General features: G+C 45.5%; 1 protein-coding gene across 1 annotated transcript; it reads left to right on the top strand.

Moving 5' to 3' along the window:
• The first annotated feature begins 2,707 nt into the window (after positions 1-2,707).
• On the top strand, positions 2,708-20,565 carry ACOX2 (acyl-CoA oxidase 2). Its single transcript, XM_054280949.1, has 15 exons — positions 2,708-2,903; positions 3,576-3,859; positions 5,046-5,208; positions 7,777-7,928; positions 8,189-8,296; positions 8,971-9,090; positions 9,566-9,681; positions 10,079-10,251; positions 11,314-11,476; positions 12,125-12,315; positions 13,433-13,594; positions 14,544-14,649; positions 16,561-16,778; positions 18,481-18,610; positions 19,324-20,565. Exons 2-15 carry the CDS (start codon positions 3,700-3,702, stop codon positions 19,384-19,386), a joined length of 2,025 nt encoding a protein of 674 aa, XP_054136924.1. The 5' UTR covers positions 2,708-2,903; positions 3,576-3,699; the 3' UTR covers positions 19,387-20,565.
• Positions 20,566-20,647: the final 82 nt, after the last annotated feature.

Consider the following 20,647-nt stretch of genomic DNA (forward strand, 5'->3'; position numbering starts at 1 on the left):
TTCCAATATGATTTCTAACTGACTGTGGATGCCCACCTGCCTGGCAGGGTAAAATCCACATAAAGCTTGGATTTAATTTAAAAACACATTTTTGAACTGACAAGTAATCCTCACACTAGTGAGCCTATTTAATTATTTTTAAACATTTTTAAAGTTGCTTTAGCAGCAACCAAAGACCACAGGTTTAGGAGATAAGAAAAAGAGATGATGCTTCACATGTGCAGGTCACACGCACCATGGTTCCTGAGAGCCAGGACTAAAACTGAATGCAGTGAAGCAATGAAAAGGACTTTTCTGTCTCATTAGCAACATCCTTATCAACACAGATGCCAACATCCCACTCAGAACAGGGCAGAGGTGGTGCTTGGATGCATTTCTCTGATACCAGGTATCTGCTGGGGTTGCCACACTGGGAGGTGTTCCCTGTGGCACTGGTGTGGCCAGTCAGCTCCTCACTGGGGGTGAGATCTCCTCCAAACCTGTTTTTCAGCTCAGGTTTACAAAACATCTTCCCACCTCTTTGATGCTGACAACAACAGCTCCCTGCTGCCCTACCATGGCAGGTTGTGTACTTCATTTCCTGGCATAAACCTTTCAAAGCAACAAATCTTCTCTACACCTTTGGTTAGACATGAGACCAGGGCACTCATGCAGGACTTTGTAAAATGCTTTATCAACCTTCCCCAGCCCCAGCAGTGAGGTTTCAATGGGCTGTGCCCCAAAACTCCTGACAGTGATCACACACCTCCTTCCATGCATGGATGCCAATGGTAGCTGTTCATTGTGACAGTTTCTCTTCTGTGGAAGAGAGTAAGAACCAATCACTTCTGCTCTTTAAAGATAAAAACCTTTTAGCTATGCTCTAACTGCTCCATTGCCTGGGATTTCTCCAACTGCCAGAGTTTTCAATACCAGCTTTGCTCTTTATCCAGGTCATGCTGAGATCTCTTCTCCTATGCACACACTCCTGAAGTGCTCCTAGATAATTTGCTGCAGTGAAATTTCCTGTCAAGGAACACTTACATTTTACTGCCTGATTTACTCCTCGTGACTGCCTCAAAAATGGGAAGTTCTGGTTTCCTTCCTCAAGCCAGTGGTACCCTCAGACTGGCCCTGGCTGAACACCCCTTCCCAGGAATTTGCCTCTGCCTATCCTAGGTGTTTCCCCATACTTGGATCATTTCCCAAAATGATCTAAAATTGCCATGGACTGAAACTTCATCAACTTTGTGTTGGTGAAAGCGTTATATGAAATCTTGAATTCGTCATGATACTGGTGAGATCCAGCGTAATGAAAATGGGCAAAAATGCAGAATTATCAGCAACATAATAATGAGAGAGTGTTCCAACACACCACGACCACGTGATCTTGTGGGTTTTGTTGGTTCTCATCACAGTCCATGAGATCTCTGGGCTTCCACAGGCACTCTGAGCTGAGCTGGGTGTGTGGCTCTGGTGGCTGTCCAGCTCAGACCTCACTAACACAGACTGGCAATGACCTACTCAGGCAGCACCTGAGCCTGCCCAAATATAAACCTGCATGAACATCAGGCTGCAAAGAGATTCGGGGACAGGCTTTTTCCAGTCTGTCATCCCTCACCCTCCCTTCAGGAGAGCCAGACCCACCCGCTGAATTACAAACAGCAGTCAAGAAGCACAAGGCCGAGCACTTCAGACTCCAGCAGAAGGAAATGTAAGAACAAATGGAAAAATCCCACAGAGCACTTCAAAAGGATGTACTGCCTCCCTACCACTCATGACCCTGAGTCACTGTGGGACAGACACTGTGTAGTACAGAGCAGAAACTGGCACATCCCTAGGACACCCTGTCGCTCTGGGAGTGGATGGAGCCACATGGCATCTTTAGTCCACCAGAGTGATCCCAAACACACCGTCCACTGCCCGAGAGCCACTCACTGCATTGCAGCTGGCTGCTCTCATTGCCTGCTGCTCCTCGTGGCTGCTGGGCTTGGTTCAGCAAACTCAGCTCCAAGCTTAAAATTATCGTTACCCAAAACTACATCTGATGTCCCAACATTTGCTTAACTTCCCATATTAAAGCAAGCCTTCTGTAATGTGAACCCCAGGCGTTGCACCCCGTGCCCTGACAAAGCAGTTTCCAGCGTGGGTCTCAGCAGCAGCACAGGCCCATGGATGGGCCGTGCCCAGGGGGGATCCTCTGCTGTATTCCTCTCCTCAGGCTCACCCTGCTGTAGCCATGGTCAGAGGGGTGTGAGGGATGTGAGCTCCCATCTCCTGCCCAGCAGGGACAGGCTCAGTACAGCCGGAGGTGAGGGAGCCCAGCCCGTGTCAGGCTCCCTCGGGCCCCGGCATTCAGCACAGCCGGAGGTGAGGGAGCCCAGCCCGTGTCAGGCTCCCTCGGGCCCCGGCATTCAGCACAGCCGGAGGTGAGGGAGCACATCCCGTGTCAGGCTCCCTCGGGCCCCCGGCACAGCCCCGCACCCCGGCCCTGCACCCCGAGCTGCGGGAAGGGCTGAGGGCAGTGCCCTGACACTGCCGGGGAAACCCTGAGCACGTCAAAGCCCCATGCAAGGAGCAGCGCCAGCCCCAGGCGTGCTGCTCTCCACCCGGAGCAGGCTACGAAAACAATAAACCAAAATTAAAAACACCAGAAGAAGGGCAGGGTGTCCATTCGGGGACAGAGCTGGAAGAGCAATCTCCAAGGCGCCAGCTGCCCTTAGCGGATACAAGCAGTCCCGTTTGGAAGCGCAGAGCCCACCGAGCGCCGTGGGATTTTCCTGCCTGCAGAGGTCAGCGCTCCCCGGAACACCCGCGGCCCGCGGCGCCGGCTCCGGGGACAAGGTCCCCCCACAGGGCTCGGCAGCCGCGGCCCAGGCAGGAGGCAGCAGCCGGACGGCTCCACGGAGGACGCCTGAGACGAGGTACGTGGGGGACTGCGTTTGCACGGAGAGAAAGCAATCGCATTTTCCTCCCGCAGGCGCACGGAAGAGGAAGCTGAGGCCGAGGCGGCCCCGGTGCCCAGCCCCGCGCTCCAGTGGCGGCTCAAGGGCAGTCCCCGGTTACCCCGGCTCTGGGTGCCCGCCGCGCTGTCCCGGGGCCTTTCTCTCTGCACCAAGACACCTTGGACTAAAGACCTGGATATCAGAAAAAGCAGGAATTAATAACACATTTGCAGTGTTTTCCAGAGTTTGTATTTCTTAAAGTAATCTGATGCATGGAAAGGCAGCAGCTTCTTCAAGGGAAAAATCTGATTTGTTTTCTACTCACTACGGTTTTGTTTTTACTAGTGTCCTGCGACTACCAGTCTCACTAACATGGGTTAGGGGTTGAGCCCCAAGGACAGAGGCAGCACAGGCAAGGCCACCAGTGCCTGTGAGTGCTGGGCCAGAAACCCCTGTAAACATTAACACACAGCAGTGGGATATTGCAGCATTAACTTTTCATAGAATACTGGGGACAGACTGGGAAAATAAAAATATTTTATGTTGTAAAATACATCATAAAACCTTCAATTTGAGTTCCTGGAAGTGCTGTATATCTCCACTGTCTATTGCAATGAGGAGTGCCTAAATATTCACGCAACCCTTGTGCAGGTGCAACATCTTGGCCAACCTACCAAAACCGTCCTCGCTGTGCCAACACCTCCATCAGGCATCCAGTGACGGGTGGCAGTGCCAGAGGAGCCCTGTCCCTTTGCAGAGCAGCGCAGGCTCCGGGATGGCACTGCTAGAGACCAGCAAGCACTGTCAGGGCTCGGTGCTCGGCAGTGTGAACCCCGACCTCGACAGCGAGCGGCAGACGGCCTCCTTCTGCATGGAGAGGCTCACGGCCCTGCTGGACGGCGGCGCCGAGCAGACACGGATTCGGAGGGCAGTAGGTGAGTGACCCTCAGACAAGGCCCTGCTGAGGGGCTGGCACAGGCCATGCCTGTGTCCTGCTGCTCTGCTGCTCCTTTGCAGCACAGTGGGGTTTGTGCTCCTGGGCATTTGCTTATCCCCCATCTCTTTAAAAAGTGGGAGTGTGGAGCTGAGTCTTCTCTTCATGTAAATCAATGCAATTCCTCCGCAGCCACTCCTGCTGTCTGAAGCTTTTCCTCCTCCTTGCTCCCATCCCCTGTCTCTGGCAAGACTGGTTAAACTGGAATACAAGAACTGGGGGTCGGGGATCCATGTGTGAGGGCAATGCGTGCAGGGGCTGGTGCTGCTGTGCAGAAATGCACATCACGTGTGAACCACAGCCAGCTTTCCTCCTTGGCACATTGGGCTCATCCAGGTGGAGAATTTCGTGCGTGGGTTGGCTCAGCCAGGCTGAGCTGCTCTCGCTCGTGATGGGTGTGCCAAAAAATGACTGTTGCTCAGGAGAAATAGAGGGAAAAAAACTCTCACTGTTGTCTCTGTAACTGCGTCCATATTATACACTTACCAGAGGAAAACAGCACAGCCACTGGGATTGCCCTCTTCACAGGGCCCCTGGAGTTCAGTATAACCTTCCACATCAATAGACTCAAGGTTTTAAGGCAAAATGGACAAGGGGAGTGTTCAAACTGACACAGAAATAGTGACTATGAGTTGTTGTGTAACAGTGCAATGGGCTGGTAACATCCTGAGCAGGACACCCAGCAGGCTCCAGCCATAATCCACCCTCTGGCTAATGCAGCTCACCACAGCCTGGTCAAAATGCAGCTCACCACAGCCCTCACTGCCCTCACAGCAGTTGGAGGCAGAGGGATCCTTACCATCTTCTGCCAGAAGTCACCTCTCCCACCCTGACCAGGGAGGGTGCCTTACCCTGCAGGGTCACCATTTCCACTGAACCACCATTTCCCTCTCTCAGGCCCACTCAGTTCTCCTTGTGCTTCCCCAAACCCGCTGCTTTCCAGAGTTAGATGTGACAGCCATGGGAGCCAGAACTGGCAAAACAAAACCTGCCTGCAAGCACCCTAAAAACCACAGCAAATCAGTATCTATCAGTCCAGTCCTGCCTGCTCTTCCTGAACGTGACTCAAGGCACTGCCTGCACTTCCCCAGCCCCAGGAGAACCAACTATTCTGTGTTGCTTTGCAGTGGAAGCCATCGAATCTGACCCTGTGTTTAGCAGAGAAAATCAGTATTTCCAGACCCAGAATGAGAGGTACGAAGCAGCAGTCAGGAAGGCTGTTCATCTCCAGAAAAAGATGCATGAGATGGGATGGACTGAGAATGGACCTGAATATAAGTACATTTACAGGTGATTTCATTTTTTTTTCTATGTACAACTAATTTTTTGTTAAAGAATCAGCTTTAGCAAATGCTGGGAAAGGCTAACAGCTGACAGATGAGGTTTGGATAAAAATGTGCTGCAGGTTTTTACTTCAGCATCACACTTGGGAAAAGGGAAAATAGTGGTACATGACTGGGAACTTCTCAGAGAGCAGCACATGGGTACAGTGTGATAGATCAAGCAGTTCACAACCACAACATGAGATTTCCACTTCAACAACCTCATTACTTGTGCTGCAGCTCACATACCATCCCTTAGACATTTTTAAATGTATAACTAGAATTGGAAGTGGTGCTGTTTCAGTTCCATTACTGACTTCTAAATAAATTAAAGATTACATTTTGTGTATCTAGAAAACACATATTTTATTAAAGGAAAAAAAAGGAAAAAACTCACCTTAGTTTGTAGGTAAATGAGAATAAAGTATTGTCACAGTCCTTTGCTTTAAAAGTTTTCTCAACACTTCGTGTGGGGTTGAGCTCCACATTTCCATTGCTTGCCCCTCCTTTCCCCTTTGCTCAGTCAGTTCCTGGCTGGCTGTTGCCCAGGGCACGCTGTCTGCTTGGCGGGGTCACATTCCCAGTAGGAAGGTGCAAGTTCAGAAGTGTCACTCTGAAGGGCAAAGCCTGTCCCTTACACAGCACTGCTGACACCCAGAGCCAATTTTTGGCATTTCATAGACTCATAGCACAGTTAGAGTTGGAAAGGACATTTAAAGGTCATCTAGTCCATCTAGCCTTCTGCAATGAGCAACAACATCTTCAGCTAGATCAGGTTGCTCAGAGCCCTGTTCAGCCTGACCTGGAATGTTTACAGAGAGGGGGCATCCACCAGCTCTCTGGGCAACCTGTGCCACTGTTTCACCATGTTCACTGAAAATGAGCTCTTCATGATGTCTAGTCTAAATCTACCTTCTTTTAGTTCAAAACCATCACCCCTTGCCTGTGGTAGCAGCCCTGCTAAAAAGTTGACCCCATCATATGAAAGATGATAATTTTTTATGCTGAGCCCTTCACCACTTACAGCGAGCAGAACTAATGAAGGGGGAAATGTGCCATGAAGAGCTCTTGGACCTGATCATTATATTCCCATTAAAAAGCAGCTCTCCACTGCTCCCTCAGAACAAAAAACATCCCACCCAGCTGTGCTTTTATCAGGCCCCCTGATGCCAAAGGCTGCAGCAGGACCAGCCCTGGGCTGTCCCATTTGCTGGATGAGGAGCAGAGCTGTCTGGCAGGGCAGCTCTTGCCTGATGGAGCTGCAGGTGAGCACCAAGCTCTTATGACAGAACCCTGGCTCCCAGTGCCAGGCACAGTGAATCACTCACACAATTTAAAATCCAGCTTTTCAAATCGCAGCTAAAGGAACATTATTTCTGGCCAGGCTGCCAAGGATTCATTAAGTCATTTTCTGTTAATCAAGGCAATTTTCCTTTAACTTCTTTGTTCATATTTCCCCCCCACACTGTTTCAGCATGATTAATTCTCTCTCAGGGCCAGTATAAAAGAAAGGTCAGAGTCATTTGTTAACAACAGAAGGTATCTATGTGAAAGGAGATGCTCTCTAGAGCATTGCAGTAAAGCAATGTGCTAACATCCACTCAGCTGCTGAGAACAGCACAGGCACTCACCTGCACATGTACCTGTATCTGTGAGGTGATTCAACCATGATCTGAGGAATCCCAGGAAGAGGGGTATAGTTATATTCCTCATGTTTTCTTATTATTTCTCACACACTAAAAAAGCTTAAATAAATTTCTCATTTGCACCATGGAAATCACTGTACCCAAGTTCCCATACACAGTTTCTGGAATGGTGCTTTTTAATGTATGCAGATGGTGAAGGACCAGAGGTTACTTGGATGTATTTTCATTTTTCTACAAGAAAATAACATCTGAATTTGGGACAAATCTCCATGAACCCAGTATTGTTCACTGACAGCAAAAGGCAGCAAACAAACAGCAGAAAGCACAGCAACAAACCCAACATACCATGGTATTTCTCCAGAATGGGAATGGGAAGGTTCAGGAGATCCAGGTCCCAGATACCTACATGTGTAATTCAGTCTAATATGCCTCACAGGAAATTGCTAGGGTTTGGGGTTTTTCAAGTAGGGTGCTGTTTTGCTCTTTCTTTTTAGTTCAGCTTCAAAATCTGACTTAAATAATCAAGAAAAAAAATCCTCTGAAGTAAAATAAAAATGTAAAATGCTCGCGGAGTGTCAGGAGCTCTGGAGCTGGGTTGTGCTTTTAGCTCAGCATCTGCTACTCAGAACAGATAATTCCTTCAAGACCAAGTGAAATGAGCAAGCAACACATATGCAAACTCTGTTATGAAAAAAAGAGACAAAAGCAGCTTGGAAGGGCACTTTTCCTGCAACACTGTGCTGATGCTGGGTGCTGAGCAAGGTATGACAAGGCAGAAAGCAAAAGGCAGCAGGTGGTACTGTCTGGTGACCGCTGCAGTGCCACTGCCTCATTCATCACATGCCTGGGACTCCATCCCCTGAAACGCTGCCCTTGTGCCCTCTCTGCAGGGCACTGTCAGGAGATGTCGCGTTCCTCCTTCACCGCGTCTTCATGAGAAGCATTTCAGTGCTGGGCTCGGACAGACAGGTTGCCAAGTGGATTCCTCTGGCCACCCAGCACAAGCTCATTGGGAGCTACGCCCAGACTGAACTGGGGCACGGTAAGGCTGCAGGGAAAACAGCTTTTCTCTATGACACAAGCCTGCAGCCCAGATTCCCGTGGGAATTTGACTCCACACTGTCCATCCTTTACTGGGACGGGGGTGGTTGGGTTCTCGTTCATGGTTCTAATCAGAAGGGTAACCACAAAACCCTGATAGTACCCACAGCCAGCTTCCAGGGATCCTTTGCTCTCTCCATCCCTGTGATATACCAGGAAATAGATACATAGATAGATACTTTTTTAATTTCTTTTTTAAAGGCACTTATCTTCAGGGTTTGGAAACAACAGCAGTCTTTGATACTGCTACTCAGGAGTTTATACTGAACACACCAAAGATCTCTGCCATGAAGTGGTGGCCTGGAGACAGTAAGTACCACACAAAATATCTTGGTTTTTGCCTCCTTCAGTTACTCCATCTACCCTGGTTAAGTTCAGTGTTTGAGGGTCCAGGTGCTAGCAGAAGACTGCAATAAAAGATACTCACATGGACAAGCAAGTAAGAGAAAGGAGACTGTCCAAGTTCAAAGGCCACAAAGGAGCCACCATCATCTACAAAAACCTTTGGGTTGCAGGCTGAAGAACTTCACTCAGGAAAGCTTTTACTCTGCAGGAATAAATCTTCTTTTTAAATAATACTCAGACAACCAAAAACTGCAGGGAGGTCATCAGCATAAAGGATTCGAGTTATCAGACAGTCTCAGCATAAAGGATTCAAGTGTGAAATTCTTTGCTCCCTTCAGGAAGGTATTTCACAGAAAATAACTGGAGTCACTGTAACAGCCACAGCACTTCCCACTCTCACCACTACTATTAGCTCAAACTGTTTATTTTTTCTCGTATTCTGTTACAAAACTGTTAATCCAAGCCTCATGGGCAGCAAGAGACAGAATGATGGTGCAACTTCTGAGAGCTAAGAGCAGGCTGATTTAGGTTGTGCTGACCCATACCTAAGACCCAACACATAATTAGTACTCATCTCTCTTAACTGTGTTTGTGCTGTACCTTGTCTTAAGGGAATGGGGCTGTTTTTCTTCTCACAGTGGGAAGATCAGCAACCCACACAGTGGTCTTTGCCCAGCTGTACATCCATGGGAAGTGCTATGGCATCCATCCCTTCATCGTGCAGATACGCAGCCTTCAGGACCATTCCCTCTGCCCAGGTAAATAACCCCAGATGCTGCAGCACTTGTGCACATGCTCTGCCTATTTTGCCCTTAAATGTTTTCTAAAACATTGGGCCCAGGGCAAGTTATAATTGCCAAAACCAAGCCAAGAGAGATAGCCAAGGTGCAGTTATCATTAACCCCAACCTTTTGATCTGAAGGGAAATTTAACATATCTTCACCATGTCCAGACCAAGCCCTTGACATTACCAGAAGCCTGGGTTGCTCTGAGCACCTCTGCATTAACACCTCAGTTCTGTCCCCAGCCAGCACAGATCCATCTGTCAATGGATCATGGAAACAAACTACTACAAGGCATTCTAATGCCTGTTTCACCCCTCGGGCAAGATCGCCCATACTGGGGAAGAAGCAGAGCTGACTGTGCCTTTCTTTGGAGGTCCCCATCCTGACACAAAATGGGGAGGAAAAAGTTCAAGTGGAAGCAAGCAGGCTGTGTTTTCTCCTGCTGCAGGCGTAACTGCAGGAGACATCGGTCCCAAAATGAATTTTGAGCACATTGACAACGGCTACCTCCTGCTGAAGAACGTGCGTGTCCCCAGGGAGAACATGCTGAGCAAGTTTTGTGAGGTATGTGTGGACTCACATCACAAACTTGTTGTCAGACTCTCATTCCACAGCCAGAGAGACAACAGGGACCTGTCTAAATTTGGGACAAAAATCTTCCTTTGAGTGTCAGCAAGTCTCTGAGGTTTTACCAAGGGCAGAAGGTACCTGAATCCTAAATGAAAATCAGCATCAAGAATTCCACATTCAGAAGCTGGGGATCATGGGGCAGGCAGAACCTACCTCTGCCACAAACAGTAAGAGTTTGTCTCTTCAAATGGATGTCTTTCATCCATCATCCATAAAAGCACTGTTTACATTCAGTGAAGGATTTTTATATCCATTTTATTCCATGCATAGCAATTACACATCCACAGTAGTACTGACTAAGGCAGCACCTGACAGCCTCTCTCTACCCTAGGTTCGACCAGATGGCACCTATGTAAGACAGGGCTCCCAGCAGATCAATTATTTCACAATGACGTCCGTGCGCATTTCCCTCATTTCAGACGAGGTTCTGACTCCCCTCCAGAAGGCGTGCACCATCGCCATCCGCTACTCCGTGGTTCGCCGCCAGTCCAAGCTAAAGCCTGGGTAATGCCACACATCCCACTGGGAAGGGGACTGCACCCTGTGTTCCCCCACACCAGTTTGTATTTCTTCTCCTCATCTTATCTTTCAGCCCATCACTGGCTGATTTCCTGGCCCAGACAGGGCATGATAAACATGCTTCCCCAGTATTTACATTAACGAGCTTCAGTCAAAGTACAAGAGAATGTTTACAGTTCTTTCCAAGTTTCATACTTTGAATAGGTCAGTGGCTCACACATGCAACTTGCTCTTTTATAACTGGCCTTCCCCTATAATCCCATAACTGAGCAGAATCCAGACAAAATGGACAAGTTGCTGAATTCTTATTCCATAGTGCCCTACTAGTGGATGTGACATTAAAATACCTTCCAACATCCAGAAATCTAATATCCAAACTTTAAGCACTGAATTGTATTCAGTGTTGAATCCCCATTATTTTTAAAGAAATATGTTCATTTGAATGGACTACAAAGATTTCCATTTAAATATCCTTTCAAAAGCAGAAAGATCCTAGTGAAAACACAGTTCAGTTCAAACACAAACCAAACAGAAAAGCACAGCAGGTGAACTATTGTAATAACCAGTTCCAGTGATTGAAGTCCTAAATGTACCAACCACAGAAGTGATAAAGAACATCCAAAAACAGCTCAGAAAACTTAAAATAATTCAGACTCACATACTTTCAGGGAAACATTTCTACGCACGGGGCCACAAAGATTCCATTTAAAAAGCCAAAGTTTATCAGGTGCAATGCCACTGCCTTTTCTGGAGCACCTAACAACTTGCTGTCCTTGAAGGCCTCATTCTCATCCTCTCCTGCAGTCTCGGTTGCCCTCTGTACTGACTGACCACACAGAGCCTTCTCTACACTGTTAGGCTTTTTAGGGGTTGTTTCTCCAACAGCTCAGCAAGCTGGACAGATTTGCTGCCACACTGTCAGCTCAGTCTTGTGCACACACTGCTTCTTGGTAATGAAAAATGCCATTTTCATTCTGCAGCAGGTGAAGTAACAGTAGCTATGCCCATGTCCACACTCCCCCTACTTCATCAGCTGTCTTCCAACAGGGAACAAGAAGCAAAAATCCTTGACTACCAGACTCAGCAAGAGAAACTGCTGCCCCAGCTGGCAGCAGCCTATGCCTTTCATTTCACCAATGACTACCTGCAGGAGCTATTCGACAAGGGGTACAGAGAGATCCAGAGGAAGAACTTTGACATGCTGCCAGAGGTGAGCTGCAGCAGGATTAACTCATACAGCACTTCTGTTCCTTAAATGTTAAAGTATTTTAGCAAATTGGACAAGCATTCCTCTCACCACTAGAGAACTGGAGAAAGAGGAAGCACTAATTGCTCAAATCACGTGTCCCAGATCTGCAACCAGTCAGCAGCAGCATTCACTGTACCACCCCAAACTTTTTGTTTTGGGAACCATTGCAGAGTGAAAAGTCCTTGAAAAGCATGTCCAGAACCTCGTTCCAAGTAGCTGGTGGCACAAAGTGTTATTACACAACTTCAGGTCCAGTGCGCATGCACGAACATCTGAGCCAAAACCAAAAATGGGACTTTTTAAACAGAACAGAATATTTTGCAATTAAGTACTTGAAATGAAAACACATTCTGAACAAAGGTGGCCAAAGCCAGAACTGGCTGAGAGAAATCCAAAAATGCATAATCTGACTACAGTGTGCCCAGCAGGAGCATGTGCAGCATCCCAGAGAGACACCAAAGGTCAGGCTCAGGGAACTGGGTGCTACCAGCATTCAAAGGGGAACCTGACAGGGATTTCATGCCCAGATATTGCACAAAATTAAAAAAAGGAACTTATTCTGAGGATTCCACTGGTAATACTCTGCTTTTTTTCTCCCTTTTTTAACAGCTCCATGCATTATCTTCAGGTTTTAAAGCCATGATCACTCAACACTGCACAGCAGGAGTGGAGATCTGTCTCCGGGCCTGTGGGGGCCATGGCTACTCCCTGCTGAGTGGACTGCCTTCCTTGTATACCAAAATACTTGCCTCTTGTATTTATGAAGGGGAAAACACCATTTTGCTGCTGCAAACTGCCAGGTAACAATTCAGATATGTTCATCTAAAAGCCTGCCCCCTCATTTATTCAGCCTTTACCACTTCTTCTCCAAAACCAGTAAAACCAGCTACTCTTTTCTCACAGCACCATCTAAAAATACAGCTCAGGATATAAACTATTCATGCCTTCAGTCTAACAAGCATGGAAGTGTGTGGGAACTGGCTTATCTCTTCTGTTTTTGGTTTGGGGATGTATGCAGGTGCTGCTCTGCATAACCTCATTTTCCTCTTTGCCTGGTAGCACAAGAAAGGTATTGCTGTCAAAGTTTTGTGGGTAATGTTTTAAGCAACCAATGTGACAATGGTGCCATGTAATGCAATATTGGTAAAGTGGGGTCGATTCAGAGGAAGCAAAGTTGTTGGATGCTGAAAGTGGCTGAGTATGCTCCAAGAACATCACATTCCTCCAAACACGCAGACTCATGATTATCAAGAGTAGATGAAATACAGGGTAAAGAAACTACAGCTGCTTGAACTTTTAATAATGTTTGTTTTTACTAGAAGGAGAAAACCAGGGCACTTCCAAGGGTCAGAGCACCACATAGCTCTGTGCTGCCATGCAGATATTTTTGCACTCATTACTCCTTTTTGCAAGATCAACAGCAAAGTCACGAGAAATGCTGTAACCTTTTAATTCCAGACCTGGTCAGTCTAGCTCATAGCAGAGGTACCAAAAAACTAAGGGAGTGGGGAATGCTCCTTGTAAACTCTCTGCAAGGGTCTCATGTGTTAACATAATGTGACTGTGTGTTGGGGATCACAGAGGGTAAGACCAGAGCATTGAGACTCAGGTTGCAAAGTTGATAATGTATCTAATCACTACACTGCTGAGACTGCCAATAGCCACAGCAAGTTTCTGCTGAAAAAAATATCATTATGGATTGCTGTAGTGTTTAATAAGGCAGACAGACCCACCACAGATCAGGTTACTGTGAGTAACATACAAAACCAAAGGTCATTACTTGTTCAAGTCCATTCTGGGCCACTCATGGGATGGGTCACACCTTGCTGCTCCTCACCTGAGCCCACTTTACTTTTTGCATGTTTGTTTGCTGCAAGATCAGCACCATGCCCTGCTCTGACTGTTACCTCTTCCCAGGTTCCTGATTAAGTGCTTCATGGCAGCCAGTGCTGGCCAGCCTGTGCCACCATCTGTCACTTATCTGGCTGCAGTGAAACATGGGAAGTGTCCAGCCAAGAACAAGTTGGATTTTCTCAGTCCAGATATTTACACTGAGGCCTATCAACACATGGCAGTCAGGTCAGTACAGAGGATGGGACACAGAATTTCTCTCTTTGACATCAGAAATGTGTTAAGAGCTCAGCTTCTTCCTTGCTTTAAAGGGAGGTAAAATAAAATAAGTTAAACTAGGATTGGTACTGAAAAAGAAAAGAAAGGCTACACAGGGTTAACAGCCATGTCAAATGTTCATTATGAAGCTTCCACACTCAGAAGTTTTTAAGCCATGTGCTACCAAACAACTATATTTCAGAGTTGGTGGCACTATTAAAGTAAATCCCTGACCACATCACTGAGTTAACATCCAGTAAAATCTTTATTGGACCCTGAGAAATTCTATTAAAACCTTAAAATTACACATACCTGAGAAAGTGATGTTTGTTTTCAGTTTACATCACAGCAAGAACAGAGCTTCTCATTCTGTCTGTAGCCTTTTAACTCCACACATTTAGCAACTCAACATAAATAAAAATTATATCATGAGTGGTCTCAGAATTATGTACACAGTTATGGGCTGTATAGGTGCCACCTCTGAAAGTCAGGGAAAAAGACAACCCTGCTGTCATTGAAACCACTGTAAAAACAGCCACTCTTTGAAAAGCTTCATCAGTGGGAACAGGATTTGAATCCCTGTGTAGAAAAGGAGAAACATAATGTGACAGCAGTCCAGTATTACTGTTTGTTTTGCAAACTCTCCTTACACACACACAACCCAAGAAAGGCTCAGCCAAACCCCTGGTAAATACCCTGGAAGCTGAGAAGGCAGAAATCCTTCAGGACCAGGGTGGTCTGGGTTCTTCTCACAATTTATACTTAGATTTTGCATAATCTAAGTTCATTCATACTGAGTGTGGGTAACTCCAGATGTCAGAAATGCCACTTTGCACTTCAGTCACACTCACCTCCTGAGTGCAAATTCATGCATGTGGGATGCACATATAAGATGCTTTGTGCTTTTTCAATTTTCCAGGCTCACAAGAAGCACAGCAGCAAAACTACAGGACTTGATCCAGTCTGGAGTCAAAAAGCATGATGCATGGAACCAGTGCACAGTGCAGCTGGTGCAGGCTGCAAAGGTTAGCAAAATTTATCTGCTTATCTGATGTTTGTCTTTATGAAACAATATGCAACAGAAATGGCATGATTAGCTTAAAGCCTCAGTGCTGTTTATTGTTTCTTGTTGGCATCTAAGAGACACCACAAACACTGGCACTGTGGTCTGCATGGTGGAAAAGTTGTATTAAGAAGCAATTCCTTACCTGAAAAATTTGCTGTCTGTATAGGCCAGGTAGAAAAAGACTAGGAGAAATGAAAGGGGGAAAAAATACATTCACAGTTAGGCTGCCACTACTGGCAGAATCAGACCTCCCATATCCTGCAACAAAACCCCATCTCCAGCCAACACTCATCTTTCTATAAGAATCCAGCATTTCTGGTGCCCAGAGGAGTCTTCCTAAAGCCACTCCACTGCAAGCTGGTGGAGTCACAGCAAAGGGTGAAACATGCCTGGTACTTCTTCCATCTGCTGGAAAGACAACTCCAGGGAAAAGAGTGAAAACCAGTGATAAGTGCAATGTTAACTACTGCTGAAAGATAAATCAAATTTATACGAGATGCTTTCAGCTGAAGTAGCATTGGGACAGCAGCAGTTGTTCCCTAAAACAAGGGTGAATTAATACAGAATTGAGCAGAAAAGAGGGGAGAAAAGCCCTAAATATTAATGAAAACTAAATCTGTTGATAGTGCTGTATCTCCAAAAGCCAAAAATTTTTTTAATATGTAATTAAAGTGCAATTCCACTACAGTTATGGTGAAGGCCTTCCCTTCCCATCCACAACTTATTTTAACATCATTTAGCATCCCATCCACAAATTTTAACGTTAACTATTTCTGAAGAGCCTAACATAAGCAGAGGGCTGGCTGTGGTATCATCAGCACTGCTGGCAGACTCTTCAGAAAATGGGATCCAGGCCCCCAAAGTCTCTTAAGTATTTCAAGGGCAGGAGAAGTCTCCAAACCCCTTTAATTTTCCCCATAACTTTAAAATTTTGATATACTGCTGCCTTCTTGGGGCAATTCTGTATTTATTTCTTATTCCATACCTTCCCTGGTGGTTCACTCCCACATCTGGCATGGCAGCTCTCTGAACTGACCCCTGCGAGCTCTCAGCTGAGTGGCTCAGACACTGGGCAGACTCCACTCTGGTTAATTGCTTGAGTTAATTGCTTGAGTGCCCACTCAGGGCCACTCAGCTTCTCAGGCAGGTTCTGCACTCCACACTGGCCTCCACCTCTGCTGCTTCACCAGGAAAAGCAGCAGTGCAGGTGTGCCATGCTTACACCTGCAGCTGGAAGGGAACTCAGCAGTGGAGGAGTGAACCCAGCATCAGCAACCACCCCAGCAGTGTCAGTGTAGCCTAATTAATGCATGCATCTCTCCATCTCTGCTAATACTTTATTGTGGGTCAGACATTCTACTGGTGTGTGACCCCAAAATTACCAGTTTACTTAAAACCACAAAAGTGGGAGGTAAATTGGTTGTTCTTCTGTGACAATGGTGTTTCCAGAGCTGGAGCCTTGTAGACACTGATCCCAAAGTACCATGAGCCCAAGGTCTTCAACAGAAGTTTTCTCCTATTGATATACAAGCAACATTCACTTACAACACAAGCACATTCCAATGCGTTTCCTTCACAGAAACTCTTTGGGATATTGATCAGAACTATTTAGAATAAATATCAGCATGATTTCTGAAGCAGTTTTCTGGAGTTTACAAATCCCATGGTGTTGACTGTTTACACATTCTGAATTCTGTTGTCGCTGTAAGCCATGAATGTGAAAGGCCTGGTCACCCAGCAAACAAAGGATACAGACTGGAGAAGTGCCAGGGAAATGAAAAGGTTTTATATTCTTTGCAAGAACATTTGAGTCATTTGGCCTACTAAAGTGTTTGAGGTGCATTCACTGTTGATTGCATTTGTTTTCCAGGCTCACTGCCACTACATTGCAGTGAAAAACTTTGCAGAAACTGTGGAAAAACTCGAGACCAAGGCTGGCATCCAGAAGATTATGAAACATCTCTGTGACCTCTTTGCACTGCACGGGATCTTCTCAAACACAGGGGCCTTCCTGCATGATGGATACACATCTGCAGCTCAAATGGACATGGTCACAGCTGCCTACCTGGACCTCCTGGCTGTCATTCGGTGAGCTGCTTTGGCAGGACACACACAGCTCTCCAGTTTATCCCTGGGCTGGATATAAAAGGGTGCTGCTGTACCTATGGCAACATCTCCACAGTCAATTCACCTCATTCAGTGTTTATTTCCAGTGCCTGGCAGTACTAGAAATTGATTGAAACATCTACTCAGAGCTTGTTTTCGTGGCAAAACAGACCCCAGTGTCCTCTGCAATCTCTAAAGTTCTGTAACATAAAGTCTTAAATTATAAATGAAGAAGTCATGAACACTTTCTACCATCTGCAGTAGAGTGAAAGCAGGGAAATATGTAGTCAGAGCACACTGGCAGGAGGCAGCCACAGCAACCCATCACACATTGCAAAATGTGCTCAAGCCACAGCTAATACAGCCTCCTCTGTTGCCATGGCTGAGCTGCAACTGGTACCCAAACAATCCTGCCTACAGCTACTTCAGATGCATCTGCTCTACACCATTTATCACCAACTCTGTGAATTCTGAGTTAAGGTTTTCACTTACCACGGCACTCACAGAGGCTTTTTGACAAAGGGTTCAGCTGTTTGTTTAGAACATAGTAACTTATGGTGCAGAGGAGTTGCTACTGTATCTAAAATTCTACCTAAGCCACCGGGAAAGAAACAAGAACACACTATAAGCAAGGGCTGAGCCAAACAAGAAAGGTTTTCAAAACTGATAACAGAATCTGAATTAAGTGATAATTTTAACATAACATTTTCAAAAGCCTAACATGTTGTCTTTGGAATTCATTGCAATTTCTGTGTTAGTCCATGCCTTGTTAACTGGATTCAAGAATGGAGTATTTACATGTTTACAGTTAGTAGAAAGGATATAACCACTTCCTGGTCTGTAGCAAAAACCCAGCCTTTCCCAAACCCTTTCAGCTCTTCCCCAAAAGGAACTGGAAGATAGAAATGCTGACATTTGAGCAAACCACTTTGCATCCTGGTACCTCAGGTACGAGGTACAGCCAGCACAACTTCCTACACCCAGGATGATGGAAGGATGAGGGAAAAGAAACCATCTCCTGCTTAGGAGGTGCTGCCTGTGGTCTGGTGTCCATACTGGCCCCTGGGCTAGATGGGCCCTTGGATGGGTCAGGGTTTTTTTGCTCTTACAGATATGAATAGAAGAGCTCAGCACCTCATAATGAGATAATGGAAATACTGAAAGGTGGATGAAGGTTGAAGATCAGCAAAGCAACTTCACATCAATCTAGTAGGAATCTTATTCCATTTTATAAGACACACATACAGTATTAAAAAAATGAAACAAAGACAAAAATCAAAAGAACAAACTGGCAGAGACTACTGAGAAAAAATCTGACATAAGTCCTGAATCAGGGATGGAGCCCGGGTGATGGAGCCAGGGTGAAGACCCTGCAAACACCCACTCAGCAGTGCAGACAACTCAGGGCATTGGTAGAACATCACAGAATGACAAAATTATTAGGGTTGAAAGGGACCCCTGGAGATCATCTAGTCCAATCTCCCTGCCAAGGCAGGGTCACCTAGAGATGTCTCTGAGGAATCAGAACATACAGGATTTCCCCCCACCCAGTAAAGACAAGAGGAAAACTGGCAAAAGCTTTCCAGGAGACACATGGAACCTGCCAAGTTTATCTTTGATTTATTTTCCCATCTTGCAAAGCAGCACCTGTCAGTAACAGGAATGTCACTCCTGTGCTCTGTAGGAAGGATGCTGTGCCACTGGTGGATGCTTTTGACTTCACAGACAAGAGCCTGAACTCTGCCCTGGGCAGCTACGACGGGCAGGTTTACCAGCGCCTCTACGAGTGGGCTCAGAAATCACCCACCAACCAGGTAGGGATGAACTACAGCTGGGCACCTCCAGCAGCCAGGGCAGAAACTGCTTCTCTTCTAACAAAGCAATACAGACAGGAGACAAGAGCTTTTCATTCCTCTTTGTATCACATGGTACAGAATAAGCTAAAATTAAAGTCTGTTTACATATTATGGAACAGCATAAATGCAGGGTATTTTCTATACACTAATGCTTCTACTAGTGCAAAACTTGGGGTTTTAAATATGTTTAACCAGAAAGGGTATAAGTGTTAAACAAGGCAATTTGATCCTTCATGGTCTTTAGCACTTTGCTTTCTCAATTCATCCATACTGTGGAATAATGGAAAAATTTTTTGTGATGTAAATATGTATTGCTCTGTTTGAAAACTCATTTGGCCTTGAGTGGGATTTTTACTGTGGTAATTGGTATCCCTCTGAAATTCCACACTTGAACACAAAATTTGCCTTCAGCAAACATTCAAGTCCAAGCATATTTTCTGAGGTTAAATAGTATGCTGTCCCCTTTGGGAGGAGCGTGGTGTGCTGGTTATGAAGGACAGCACGTATTATAGGAAAAAAGATCTTGCACATAGTTGAAGCAGCTGCTGGTTTGTTGGTTGTTTTTTAAGTAGTGCAGCTTTATGTGTTTCAGAGATTGTTCTTAAGAAAAAAAACCAGCCTTTCCCTTCTTAATTGTCATTAATTCCCTTCCACATTCTCTTTCTGAACAGATGAGCCCAGCCTACGAGAGGTATTTGAAGCCACTTCTGCACAACACGCTATCGAAATTATGAAGAACATGTTCAAAGTGAAGGGGACACATTTCCTCCTGTTCTTTGTGCAGCAGTACATTTATGAAGCATCAGTAATGACTAATCAGAATTAATAATCAGTTGCTTACTTGCAGTTACAACAAGTATGAAAGATTCTCAGCCAGCCATTTGCAATTAGACAGATGCCAACAGCGCTGAGTGGTACCTGCTGCTGTGAGACAATCCAGTCAGGAATGGTCCAGGGTTCACTGTTTTCTATCCTCAAGTGTCTTGACAGCATCAAAACTCTCTTTTGACTTTCTTATTCTCTTTCTAAATCCACTATATGATGATTGAGGGGAAAAAAAAAAAACCACCACCACACTGTGAACTCTCTCTCAGTGTGTTGTATCTGTATAGTGCCTTCAGAAAACCCAAACCAACCAACTTTACTGAAAAATCCACAGTGAAATCATGATTGTTTGTTTTTAGGAACAAGTTGTTCTCTTTGATCAGAAACTATATTAGAAAATGCATCTGTTTTGACAATTAAAATAGCTCTTGATTTGCTCAGTACTGGAATATTCCTGCCTAATGAAAATGCAGACAAAGCTGATGCCAGCTCCAGTCTGCAGAATTTACCTTCCCATTAATAGAGCTGCTCGTTTCTATAAATCTTGAGCTCCAATAAAGTCTATTATTTGGAATACTGCTTCTCTAATTATTATACTTCATAATTATGGAAAGGGCAAGCTGATCCAGGCCAGTCATTAATTTGCTCATAAATTAAGTGTTGCAAAGAACATCTTGTGATTATAATTCAATGCCAGTTAACACAAATATTTCTTACCACGTGTTGCAAGAAAGAAACAACTTTTCCTGAGCTTCATGAGTTCTGCTTCTCTTCCCTCCTTCTTAGCAAGAATACAGCTCTCACTGCTGCCTCTTATTACATAAGTCAAAAACCTGCAATGTATGAACAGGAAGAGACCAAATATGACAGAGAAATACCCCCGAGACAGCCTTTAGAGGCAGATAAGGGATGGAAAGCTCCCACTTACTTGGGACAAGAACTTCATGGGAGAACAGGATCCACTCCATGAAACAGATCCCAACTCCCTTACTCCCAGCTGCAATCAAGTTAGATCATAACCAGAAATTCTATTAATTACTATGACAAAGGGACCAGGATAAGTAAAAATGTCTGTATGAAATTGAGTAAAGCCATAAAATTTGAGTGCCTGGACTTGAACATCACTAGAAAAAGCATTTTGCAGTCAGAATTACATATATATGTATAAAG

The sequence above is a fragment of the Melozone crissalis genome, unplaced genomic scaffold (genome assembly GCF_028551555.1).
Source record: "Melozone crissalis strain CALT ecotype California unplaced genomic scaffold, PUWL_Pcris_2 ptg000029l_1, whole genome shotgun sequence".
Lineage (NCBI taxonomy): Eukaryota > Metazoa > Chordata > Aves > Passeriformes > Passerellidae > Melozone > Melozone crissalis.

Excerpts from the sequence above, each read along its gene's own strand:
- ACOX2 (XM_054280949.1), top strand. The coding sequence starts at position 3,700 with ATGGCACTGCTAGAGACCAGCAAGCACTGTCAGGGCTCGGTGCTCGGC. Across the intron at positions 12,316-13,432 it reads TTGCTGCTGCAAACTGCCAG|GTTCCTGATTAAGTGCTTCA; the intron begins GTAACAATTCAG and ends ACCTCTTCCCAG. Across the intron at positions 14,650-16,560 it reads AGCTGGTGCAGGCTGCAAAG|GCTCACTGCCACTACATTGC; the intron begins GTTAGCAAAATT and ends TTTGTTTTCCAG.